Source organism: Pleurodeles waltl, chromosome 1_2 (assembly GCF_031143425.1).
Source record: "Pleurodeles waltl isolate 20211129_DDA chromosome 1_2, aPleWal1.hap1.20221129, whole genome shotgun sequence".
NCBI classification, from domain to species: Eukaryota; Metazoa; Chordata; class Amphibia; order Caudata; family Salamandridae; genus Pleurodeles; species Pleurodeles waltl.
The window spans coordinates 100,863,239-100,876,591 of NC_090437.1; the positions used below are offsets into that span (position 1 = coordinate 100,863,239).

Genomic DNA, 13,353 nt, shown 5'->3' on the forward strand with positions numbered 1-13,353 from the left:
ATGGACTGGTGGCCTCTCATTAGGGCTGTATTTATCTGGGTTCCTCTTTCTGCAGGGAAGGTGGCAGTGGCTCCTGCTTTCCAATTGATGGTCACTGCAAAGATTGAAACATGGCAGGGCTTGTTGCTCCACCCCCAACCCCCTTTTGAGTGATAAGTGATTTTGCTAGCATAATCGGTCACGGAGGGGGAGACTTGTAGGAGGGGGGCCCATCCCTGTTGGATGGAGTAGGTGATGATGTGTTGGCCCTGGAACATGACTGGGAGGACACACACAGGTCTACTGTTATTCTAAATATGCCCATGGGAAGGGAAGCGTTGTTTGTTATGGTTTGCTTATTGATGTTTGATGTTTGATTTGGAGCAGCTCGAGGGTGGGGGCAGGTCTTCAAAGTGCTGATTAGCACGGGGTGTTTCTTACCCTGTAGCAACATAGATATAAGGGTATGAATATCAGATCTTGATGTGCAACATTCGTGGACCGGAGTCTTACACTAAGAGGTACAGAGTGCTCTCCTTCCTGAAGCGCTATTAATTAGCTTTGCATGCTTACAGAAGACGCACTTAGACTATGTACAAGAAGAGCAGCTGGCTAAGAAGTGGAGGGGTCAGGTGTTTCATGCCTCCTAGTCTACATTTACCAGGAGGGTGCTAGTCTGGGTCACAGCAGGTATACCGTTTGCTCTTACTTATGCAGAGGCTGAAGTTGAGGTCAGATATGTACTGCTGCAGGGTACGCTAGATGGAAGGCTCTGTCACGGCTCAACACCTATGCTCCTAATGTGGACGACTCATGTTTCTTTTACAGGGTATAGAACTTGGTCAGCCAAGATGTGGATGCCCTCCTCTGGAGTTTGGGAGACTGTGTGATTGATAGGGGCCACCAAAGGATGCCGCCACAGGCAGGCACTAAATCTCACATGACTACAGCCCTGGGGGAGGTGATGCACAGTTTGGATTTGACTGACATTTGGCGTGCACTTAACCCCTCGAAGGAGGTTATGTGCCATTCTCTTACTAATAACACATTTAGTAAGACTGGATAGAGTGTTGGTGGAAGGTGTGTCCCTTGCAGAGCGGGTGGCTGTATCTCACCTGGCCAGATTCCTGTTAGACCACTCCCTGGTATGCTACACGCTAAAATGGGGGCCTTGGCGGAGAGACTGATGTGGAGATTTCCTGGTTAAGGTACTAACGAATACTGTGGGTAAGAAGTCACTGACTCAGGCATTGACAGACTATATGAAGCATTACTGGGGTACAAATGCTTTTGGGGCCACTGAATGGGAAGCTATGAAGGCAGTGTTGTGAGGACAGTGCTTAGTGTTAAAGTGTGGGGCGAGGTGGCAGCTCCAGAAGAGCTTCATGTGGTGGAGACTCGGCTCACCTGTATGGAGGGCTGAACTCGCCTGATCCGGTAGTCTGCAGGGATGAAGATGAGGTGCAGCAGTGCACAGCAGATACTTAGAACAGACTGGACAAATACACACTGAAAAGAGTATTGTTAGGGATTGTATTGGGAAGGGGACAAGACGGGTAGGGAGCTAGCCTGGATTCTGCGCAGGAAGGCAGCTGTTGCACCCATCTCCCCCTTGATCGCGGAGAAGGGAGCAATGGCGACCTCTAGGGCGGACACTGATGACCTTTCGTGGTCACTTAAAGGGGGACTCCCAGAGGAATCTGCAGATTACTTTGGACTGCATCAAGGTATTCCTGGGCCGCCTTGACCTTCCGCAGGTTGATGCATTAGCGGCTGAAGAGATGAACTCTGACAGCCTTGGATGAGCTGCATGTGATGTTATGAATGCTTCCTAGATCAAAGTCCCCAGGAGGGAGATGGGTTCCCAGCGGAGCTTTACCAGCAGTTTTTGGCTACCCTCACGCAGGATAACTTTGAGGTCTTCTTGGAAGCCAGGGATGGGAGGATGCTGCCATCCATCCACCATGAGAGAGGGAGATAAGGGCATGATGCCTAAATGGGCGGGGGACACCCGGCAGTGTACAGGCCACCTACTATGAACAACACGGACAGCAAGGTATTATGGAAATTACTGGCTGCAGGGAGCTGAGTACCTATGTAGTGCACCAATGTATGGGGGCACTATGTAGATAGCCCACCCAAGACTTACTGGTTTACAGGGTTACAATTGACAATCCCAAAAGTTCTCTTTTGTGGTAGTGTGGCAGACGAGCAGTTAGGCTTGTCAGGAGGAAGTGCTAAGCTCACAGACACAATAAATGAAACACACACTGAAGAAGAAACTCAAGACCAATGGTTAGAAAAAGTTACTTTGTTTTATTTTACGTTTCAAGAACAGAATACTGTTGAAAGAATGGACACTGATGCAGTTTGAAGAGAACAAGCAAAGTACCTGAAGTGTCTTTAAGACAGTAATGCAAATCTATGGAGAAAAACACATGAACTACATACAACTATTCAGCAGTGATTTACGCAACCAGTCTTCAGGAGTTAAGATAAGCAAGGGGCACTGTCTAAGGAAGCATCAACAGGTCACAGAGGGAGGGGGAGCGGGGGGTACTAGGGTGTGTGTAAGCAGAGGTGCTTTACAATGTAGGGTGCCTTACGATGGTGGGGGGGGGGGGGCAAGTCTTGCAATGCTCAGAGATGTAGGGTACCTTTGCACCGGCTATACCAAACCTAGGGTAGAGGATCAGAGGTTTCCTGAGGTGTCAGGTTTGTGTCACTGGAGACGGTTACGGCAGAGGGGGCCTGCACAAAGAAGCTGCAGGCAGCTTCTGGGAGTCAGTCGCTTAGGAACTCAGTGTAGACTTGTGTCCTGGAGGGCCTGGGGACCACGCTTGCACTGTTGGCCCACTTCGACTCTGGAAAGGGGCATGGGTGCAGTGGTGCTGTTCAATGTCGGGTTTTAGGCGCCCCGGAGTCCTCAGGGTTCTTCTTGGGTGCCTGCAGAGTGCAGGGAAGTAGCTCTGCTACTCCGTGGGAGATACTGGTGCTTTTAGAAGTGCAGGCAGTCTACCCAGGCTTCTGGGGGCAGAGTAGCTGTAGTACTTTGGCATAAGTGTCAAGGACTGAGGACAGGCTGGCAGGGCTGGGACCAAGTCAGTAACTGCTCCACTGTTCTTGTTTTTCGTGGCTCTTCAGTGTCCTCCTTCTTAGGTCCACAGAATCTGCCTTTCAGGTGTTGGGGAGGGAGTCGCCTAAATACTGAATTTAGGAGAGTTTAGGATGAGTAGGGTAGTAGCCAATGGGCTACTTTCCCTCAGGGTGCCTACACCCCCTATTTGACCACTTCCTGTGTCGAATGGGCATATTCCTATCCCAGAAGGCCTACTTCCTCAAGTGTTCACCTTGGGTAGCCCACTTTAGGGTTGTGGGTATCCCATATTTGGTACACACCTACTGACTAGCTAATTTTCCCGCCTGTCCTGGTGCCAAATGGGCTTCAGGGCAGGGGGTGGCTACACCAGGTCTGGGGAAGCTGGGGGGTTTGCATACTAAAGGCGACAGGACCTTTGAAGCCTCCTGCTGGAGTGGGTGACAACGCCCCTCCGTGGAGAGGGCTTTGTTTCTGACTGTTGAGAGTGTCTGGGCTCTCACCTCCAGGGTGTCAGAGACCTGTCTGGTGGTGGTGGCTGGTAGAGGCCAGTCAGCCAACACGTTTAGAGACTAGTGGGGCTCTGGGGCACCTCTAAAGTGCCCCCTGGGTGCATGTCATAATAAATCAGGGGCTGGCATTAACCTGGACTTTTTAAGACAAGGTGTTTGATAGATAACAATATAGGGTTCAGTGAAACCATTATGTGACTGGGTCGCTCGTGTTGACAAGTGTCCAGCACATACCTTAAGATGGCTTCCTTGTTCACCTGCAATGCTCAGGAATGGGGCTGGACATAACAGGGGCATAACTGCTCATGCAGATTTGTCCACACGTCAAATATAATGCACCATGCCTTAGGGCTCCCAGGCCTGATGTATGGGTGACTTACATATATTTAGATGCAGCAATAGTAACATGGCACACAATGGGTGTGTCATGTCATGTTTTCACCTCGCTTGCACCAGGACACACAGACTGCAGTGGCAGTTGTGTGTAAGCATTTTTAGGGAGGGCCCTTATGGTGGCCCAATACATACTGCAGCCCTTGGGGACCCTCTTCTCTACCCAGGCCCTAGGCACCACTTACTAGGGACTTACACAAGCAGAGAAGTGTGCCAATTGTACATAATGCTACCTGTTTTTTCAGAAAGAGCACTGGGGACCTGTTTAGCAGGGACCCAGTGCACCTGAGTTGAAAAACCTCATTACCACTGGAAAAAGTGGGGGGTAACCTTGTCAAAAGGGCATTTTCCTACACAGGGAAATCGCTTGAACCCAGCGATGAGTAGTCTGGTACACAAGTACCAGTGTGGCTTTTTACCAGAGTAAACCAGAGAGATGAATCTGAGGTGCCTGACCCATGTGCTTCATGAAGTGGACGGCATGAGGGACTAAATGGCAGTGTCAGCAGACTTAGACAAGGCCTTCAACACTGTGCACTGGGGTACCAGTTTCAGGCTTGGCTCCGAATGCTTTATACCAGCCCTAGTACAAGGGTCTGGGTGGAGTGGCTGCAGTCAGACAGTTGGGAATTGGGTGGGGAGACACGATAGGGCTGTCCGCTGTCGCCTTTAATATTTGCATTAGTGATTGACCCACTGGTGGTGCTAGGCATAGAGCTGGGGGCTATATGGTGCTGTGTGTAGATGATGATTTGTTTTATCTCAGGGCCCCCATGGAATCCCTCGGAATTTGCTGCAGCTCCTGGTTGAGTTTGGTGATGTGTCCGCCTGTGTATTAATCAGAGGATGTCCATGCTGTTTCCTCTGGCGGTGTTCCTGGGGATCCCTGCAGGTCAGCTAACCAATATTACACCTGGATAGGAACTCAGACACTTTGTTATCTGGGCATAATGGTAGAAAACACAAACACCCCCGCCCTAGAGGGAACAGCTGCGGCTTAATATGGGGCGGCAACTGGACTCGCCATGTTCATCAGTGTCCTTTTGGAACATGCTACCACTGTTGCTTATGGGCAGGATTGCTATCTCCAGGATGGTGCTGCCTATACACCATTCAGAACTCCCTGAGCTCTTTGCCCTCCAGAGTGTTTAGACAGCGCTATTCCTTACTTACCTAACTTCTCTGGGTGGTCAAGCGCAGATGGGTGACAATTTAATGAGGAGGGTGGCCTGGAGGTGCTGCAGTTGGAATTTTATTCTTTTGCTGCCACTATTCGGCATGCTGCTAGATGGCTGACCGATGGTGGCCGCTGGGAGAAACAACTATTTGCTAAAGAGGTCAATGATGCAGAGCTTCGGGCCTTGCTGGTGGCAGTGGATGGATTATCACATGACTTACACTATGTGGTTACACAGACTGACACGTATGGCAGATGGTAGTGGCTTGGTGCTTACATGATGGTATCATTCCTTGCAATCTTTTTAACAAATGCACGGTAACCATGGGCTCCTCCTGATTTTGAGCTGCTAAAACTGATAGAGCTAACACTCTTTTCCTTCTGTGGTACTCAGTATTGCACCCAATACCTGAGTAGTGCAAGATAATCACAGCTTTGATTACTTCTCATTCACGGACAAGCCTAGCATTTTGAATAACCGAATGCAAGCTGCAGTAAAGCGTTTCATGGACTACAAGAAATTTATTTTGATCAACTAGACTTTGAGGTATGGGAAAACCTGATGATCTAGTCTTTGCAAATGTGCAGCCACTGGTGCCAGAATATTTGAAAAGATTCTCTGTGCTGACTTGTGGCCAAAGAGGTGTAGTGTGTATTTGAAACGTTTGTTTCCAATAATGGGTCACCGCTGAACAGCATCTCAAGGATGCAGCTCAGATGTTCTGGCCTCGATGATAGTGCACAGTCATCCTTGCCTGTAGAGTACTGCAGTTCCTGGGAGCTGTTGAACTCCAATGTTAGTAACATCAATGGCTGAATTGACCGCAGTGGCAAAATGAAGGTTTTCAAAGATTTTCTGACTGGTTCTTGGAAATCATACAGCTAAGACAGTTTGTCAACTGGTTACTGGCAAGTGAAACCTCAGTGACGCTCCTTCCACCTCAGGGTGAAATTTGGCAATATCATTTGGCAGTAAGACTGCCAGGCAAGGTGTGGCCGGTTCTGTTATGGGTGCTATGGAGTAGTTCCTCTCATTCTCAATAGGGTGACGAGCCTTAATTCACCTTTCACAGCATCATTGTCCTAATCATCATCTGCATCATCAACTGAAATTTCAGTTATTGCTTAGGCAAAGTCTTAGCAGCCCTGGTAGGGTGTAGCTGGGGCAGCACTGGTGGTATGTGAGGAGCAATACTGAGTAATGGCTGTGGTGCAAGATTCTGAAGTGACAGGTGGAGGCTAAGACTAATTGCAAAGGTTCTCCGACAGGAAATGTTCAATAAACATCCACCATTATTTGTTGTAAATTTCAAATGATTTCTAGGAGCACTGATGGTTCACAATCCTAAGGATTGTAAAGACAATACAACAGGACCGGTCATCTGGCCACTAATCATCCCTGTATTATTGGTAATTGTGATAGTACTGTTACAGTACTGAAAGTCACCCTTAGCAGAGGTATATTTCAGTTGGAGCTTCGATGGTACAACCTATCAGAATAAATGAGGTTTCTTTTTGGAAACAGAATCCCCCATCAACCAGAATAATGTTGATGGGAAGGTCATCTACAGGGTTGCAGTCGTTGTGACTACTGCAGACTAGAGCATCAACGGGACAGTGGAAGGAGACATCATAGTCTTGTTTGTGGGCCCTGTCGATGGGGTCTTCAGCAGTGAGGGTTTACTTGATTGTAGGGTCATCAACCAGGTCTTCTGTTTAAGTTGAGAGAGCTGAAAACAGAGGCATGGTTATGTCATCAATGGCACAGTCAAATAAGGCTTTGACAGATTTTTTCAACTTAATCTCATTCTCTGGAGATAGATTGATATCTGAGCTCTTTGGGAGCTTTCCTGTGCAGTTTTGTTAGAGGCATATAAGAAGTAGATTCCATTTTGTCTGACAAAGAGGTCTTCTTCATGCCTTGAAAGATTCTGGGTGTTAATGTGCCTTTTATGCCTGCCAGAGGGGAGCACTGTGCACAGACTTATCCCAAGAAGGGGTATTTTTAGTTTTGTTTTGTTAAACCTCCTGAGTAGCCTTGTCTTGTGGTCAATTCAACGTCTTAGCTAAAAAAAAGTCAACAAATTTTACAATCTTCCGCTTTGTCTCTCTGATAAAGGCACATTTTGTGTGGCTCCCCAATATTAAATCCTTTGTTTTCAATAGCATCCCAGATTTTACATACTGCTCTCTCTCCTCCATGTTTTAGAAATTATCCACTTCCACGGGTAGCAGCGACACTGGAAAAAAATTAATACCCAATGAAAGGATGTTCAGAAAAAAGTGAGATTTGTTTTTCTTTTTTTTATAAAATAGATTTATCAGATCAGGATGAGCAAATCTCAGGGGCTCCCTTTGTATATGACATGCAGTAGAAATCTGAGGAAAGATTATCTTTGGGAGGTGTATCGTTGGGAAGCTCACCTCATTGACTGGAGTTCAGGTTCTTTTCAAAAGTGCCACTAGTTTAAGGCCTTCCAGGCATACTGTGAATTCATACTGCTACTTTAAGTTTACCATAGGAACTCCCACCTCAATGGAGAATGATTCAAGCATGTGGATCCACAAAAGATTCTGTGCTAGAGAACATCGTCCACCATTGGTGTCCAAGGGCCACAACATTGTTCCATTCCAAATCAATTCTAGCACCTTGAGACCCCATGGGTGATAAGCTGCACTTAATAAATGTTGATTGATTGAATTGTATCTCCCAAAATTCCATTAACGTCACTTGACTCTCAAAAAAGGAAAGGGGGTAATCAGGTTAGACTTTCTCCAGGAAGTGGAGGGGCTTAGACAGTTTTGGGGTGAAATAACAAAACAATCAAAAACTTCAATGCCCAGTCAGTGCCTTACTTAATTAAAAAAAGAAAAGGACTATCGGAACAGGTAAGTAAAAGAGGACATTTGAAATTAGGATACTAGAAATCAAAGTCCAAACACCATCTGGGATCATGTTATCATGCCAAAGAATATTATAGCTCCCACATGCTAGGAGCTAGAATTCTGATTAACATTGAGGTATATGTACAATGTTAGCAACTTTGAAGTAGCCAAAATCTAACCACCACCCTGAATAAAAAGTTACCACAGGAAAAATATTCATAAACTATTTATGGCAGAATTTACTAACAAACAAGGCCACGAAACAGATATTCCTGTACTTATCTATTTATTTATTAGAGTCACAATTTCTTGTTTGTTTATACAATAACCTGGTTCTGCTTTAAGGTTACTGGCTTCTCATATATATTCTAGTCCTTGAACAAATAGCATCATATCAAATACAAAAAAAAAAGCCCAGGTGTTGGATTAAAAAGGGTGACAATTAAAGTGCCATAGCCCAAAGCCCACCACCCAGACAAGATCTCCACTCATAAGAAAGCTGTAAGTGCACATGGTAATGTCCTAGGGGAAGCAGTGTTTGGTCATCTTTGCCCCATTAGGGACACAGTCTTGTCCTCTGCAATTCAGAACACCCTTGAGGGGCCTATCAAGTCCCCTGCCCCCATTTTCCTCAGAGGTTTTCTTTTATGGTAGTTTCACTACTTTGCTGACAACCCATACTTTTGCCCTAGCTTCTTTTTCACTCTGCCTCAGGTGTTTTTTCCTGTCCCCTTACTGATATATATATATATATATATATATATGTCTTTCCTGGTAAATGGGTTCTTGTAATACCTCCCTATGATGTTCCCCTTCCCCTCCCTGTGTATTGCAACATTCTGAATGAGAGTGCTGTACAATGTGATGCTGTGTTGACAGTTAAAATGCTGACAATGGACACTGACTGATCTCCCTAGGCTGTGGCAGGGGTATCTCCAATAAAGCGTGCGTTCACCTCATAGGGATGTCTATGGCATTTTAAACACATTTCACAGTTCTTTTCACCCATCACATTTTCTTTGCTTTCCTCCACTTCAATTTCAAAGGGTTGCTTAGTTGCTCGTCCTTCTTTTTTTGGCCCTCTCCCAATCGTTTGTCACTCCAGTAAACTCTATTGTTTTGCTTTAAAAGCTCCTCATTTCAATTTATATATTTGCTTATACATCTGAAAAACAGAAATATACTAGCAGATGAACAATGAAAGGAAGGAAGGAAGGGTCACTTACCATCTCTGCTTTATTGGATCAGATGAATGTTGTATTCTTCGTCCTTCATTCAGGATTGAAAGGAGAGCCAGGAAGGGGAGGAACTGATCACACTCCCCTTCCTGTGATACTCCAATTGTTTTGAAAGATGGAATATTCATAGAAATTCATATAATCCTTTCTCCCTCCTCTATAGCAAGATATCTGATAGCCAAGAGGTGGGGCCAAGAAGAAGGAAGTGTGGAACTAATCCCATTTTGTACCGTTCCGGTTTTCGCATTACAGCAGTCTGCTTTGTAGCTGTTGGAGTAAGTGATATAGGAGGAAGACTTCAGGCTGTGTAGACCTCCTTATCTTCACTCCAAACTCAGCCACAAATGGGAGCAGCAGCAGTTGGGTGACATAACTGATGGGGATGAGGGAAGTGTTCACAACAACCTTACTCTTTCCTTCTTTATTTACCTGTGGATTGTGAATGGAGGGCTTGGGAAAGCTGCAGAAGCTTGTCCCAGGTGACAGGTACGCAACTGACAGAATACTACTGAGGTAGCACAGAAATGAACACATCACAACTTTGGAGGGAAGTAAGGCACCTTGATCACATTCAATGTATAACTGAATGCACTTTTACACTTCACTCCCCAACCAACAAAAGTAGGTTGTTTTTTATCGGGTAGAGGCAGTACAATAGGGAAAGGAGCCACAATAGCAACACCCCTGAAACATGATGCATTTATGCCATGTGGGAACTTGATGATTAGCATACTGTATATTTGTTTTAGGCACATTAATAGCTTATTTAAACTAATACAACCTCCCATCTCCAAAACTAATTAACTAGCAGAGCAAAAAATACAATGCAAGGGCAGCTAAGCCTACTTTAACAACCTTTCCTGGCAATACCTATTAGGACAAGAAAGCACAAAAAACAATATCTTATTCCTCCACTCAACAGTGCTGGTTCTTAGAACTAGAACTGCCCCTGTGCTGAATGATAAACAACTTGGAGGTATTTCAGCTCAAATTAATTTCTGAAAGGAAGCAAGAATCACTAAGCAATCTAGTTGAAACAGCTTTTGAAAGCAGTTTCTGTCCTTGTTCTTAAGGATTAGAGTCTCATAAGGAACAGACAACAAATGAAAGATTAGCCGGCCACACCGTCAAGAGACCCCTTTCATTAACATCATAGGTGGCAGCTCGCTATAAAATGGACAGTGCTTTAAAATCTCTTGAAATTATGCAGTTCGTTTTAAGATTAGGTATGTTATTATAAGCTCATAGTATGCTCATCTTGTATGCGTGTAGAGTAATTAACAATCACAACCATCAACAACAGGAAAGGTTCAGCAAAACAAACTTTTCACTTACGGATAAGAGCATGAAAAACTGAGTATCTTGTGTCAGTCTGCGGAATAGAATATTTTCCATTTACAATTCTAAGTTTAGCGCCATCTTCAAAGGGGTGCTGCTTGAAACACAGCAAATATAGAATACATCCAAGGGCCTATTAAGAAATGGGGAACAATTAATATTAACATGAAGTAGACTGTTACAGCCAGAAGAAGCAATATATCTGATATTAATTAGGAATACATGAAATTATAATTTTTTAATTTGTACTATGATGATGATTTTGATGAACATGTTACTTACCTTAGATAGTATCTACCAAAAAAAGTCTTACCGAACTGCAGATTCACCTTTTAAATATCCCTCAAGCATTACACTGGATCTGGAAACTTTTTAAGTAGTACCTATGCATGCCAGTAGGTGGCACTGTGAGGCTCTGCACAAGCGCCATTCCGCTTCGCAAGTGACGTGCGGGGCCCATATAATCGGCACTCCTAGGCACTGACCTCAGTTGTTTTTAAGGCTGTCCACACACCCAGAAGCTGAGCCCCCAAAACAAATTGGCTTTGACAAGTGTGCAGATTGCTAGACTTGGAATCTTATTAATGGGTAAAGCTCACTTCACAGAATGGGGAGGATGGGAGGGTCGATGAGAAACCTACGGTTAGAGTCTCTACGAGAGAAAGTGTTACAGAAGGTAAATAACTTGTTCTTCTGATTGACTTCTAACCACAGATTCCTCAGCTTTTGAAAATATAGCAGAGCAGTACCTATTAAGAGGTGGGTCTGTGAATCAGCTCAAAGCAAAAAGCAATTAGGACTGAACAGGCAAAATGCCCCTCTCAGCAAACCTCGTAGTCCAGACATAGGTGCTTCGAGAACCTATGGAGCAACAGCCACATAGCTGCCTGGCAGATGTCCAAGACAGGAACTGATTGTGCCAACACAGTGCTAACAGCTTTGGCCCTGGTGGGATTAGCTTGATGCTCAAGCCCAGGAGCTCTGAATAAAATACTCTATGCCCAATGCTGGGCTACTAGGATGACTTGGGCCAGATTGTTTATAATCTTCAGAACTCTAGGCAAAAGAAGTACCATCAGGAAGGCATACAAGAGTCCAGAGATCCACACTAGGCAGAACGTGCCTCTCAGCGGGAGATGCTATGGAAACTCCAACGTCCAGAATTCGTGGACGAGACCTTGCGCTACCTCTGGATTTAACTGCCACTGGTGATCTGCCAGGCGTTGAAAGCAAAAATGTTCTGCCTTGACATTCATAGATCCTGCCAGGTGGTTCATCACCCAAAAAAAAAATCACTTAATGGTCCAGCGATTTCCAGAGGCATATTGCCTTCTGGTACAGGAAGTGTCGCAGGATTCCCGTTGTTAGAACAAGACTGCTGGATTAGGGGCGGCAGCACTACCGTTTGTGGATGACCGAGTCAAATCCACACCGCCTTGGCAGCTTTCAGCCCAAACCTTTCGGCTACCTAACAGTACCTCTACCCAAACCTGAAAGAAAAGTTGATCTGTGGCAGCCACACTGACATGACACATTGACTTCTCAGGGGACGTTGTGTTCGACAAGTCCCACCCCTTTCTCTTGTTAGCAGAGATCTCGTACACCCACACAGGCAAGAAAGATATGCAGGATGATTTTCAATGAATTTATTGAAAATAGGGGCAACCTACGATAAAATGTATGTGCTTGAATTATTAGGGCAATGAGGCATAACAATATCAGAATGGTGATGACCAGCAAGAAGAAAATAAACAGTCCCAACATACTGGAATGAAATACACAGATTAGTTATATCTAGCCACTAGCTCCTAAGCGCAGTAGATAGTGAATGAGCCAGGAAATCCCCAAAAGGTGGAACATAGGATGCCTAACATCTGTGTCCACAGAAAGCAGGGGCTGCACGGCAAGAAGCACCTTTGGTGCACGCTCAAAGAAGCACCATAAACAGTGAAAAATCATCTGCACACAGGTCAATATTGGTCTGAACATCAATGACCAATTCAGCTCAAGCTCGTCCAGCAGCGAAGCTCTGAAGTATTGCATCATGCGATCATGACAAGGGCGCTGGTGGGAGCTACAGTACACCACTTTGCTGACATGGGGCAGTCATTGTGTAAAAAAAATAGCAACAGCAGAATGCTGCCAAATAATGACAAAGTTACTGGGAATCCATCAAAGACACTCAAAAAGAGTGAATGGATAGCTGAAGGTATCGCTCAAATATAGTATGGAAAGTGCTAACAAATCCAGAACCGACCGGATTAAAGAAGTGCACAATTCCCACAGTGTTGGAAACGTTGAAAATTCGGCTCACCAATTCTCCAAAATGATTGGGGAAGTTGAAATTTAATAAGGACTGTATCTCTGCTGATGACATTGCAAGTTGGAGGTCATAGGTCACCCTGGCTGATGTCAGGGTGACATTTTCCTGAAACAATAGCACCTTTTGTCTGCTCAACTTGTCCAAATTTACATATGAAGTAGCAACGTGTGTCCACATTTCTGCTACTTTTATCTCTCGTGTGGGGGGATATAATACATGGCTGCAGCAAGTTACAATCTGAGAAATCTAAATTACATAGGCAATTCAAGGCTTCATTGTGCAACAGCTTTCACTGTTCATCATCACATAACATCCACTCGAAAAGCTCTGAAATGCTTGGTGAATTAAAGAGACAGGAGTACCTTTCAGATACCATGTCAAGTTCACTATGGCAGGGTTACAAGTGCCAT

The 13,353-nt window shown here is 45.1% G+C and overlaps 1 protein-coding gene across 1 annotated transcript in view; it reads right to left on the minus strand.

Annotated features, from left to right (window-relative positions):
* The window catches only part of GAK (cyclin G associated kinase), a 1,188,967-nt gene that overhangs the window by 813,295 nt on the left and 362,319 nt on the right, over nt 1-13,353 (minus strand). Inside the window, exon 8 of the mRNA XM_069236701.1 lies at nt 10,618-10,753. Coding sequence (XP_069092802.1) covers nt 10,618-10,753 — 136 coding nt within the window. The remainder of the gene's footprint in view (nt 1-10,617; nt 10,754-13,353) is intronic.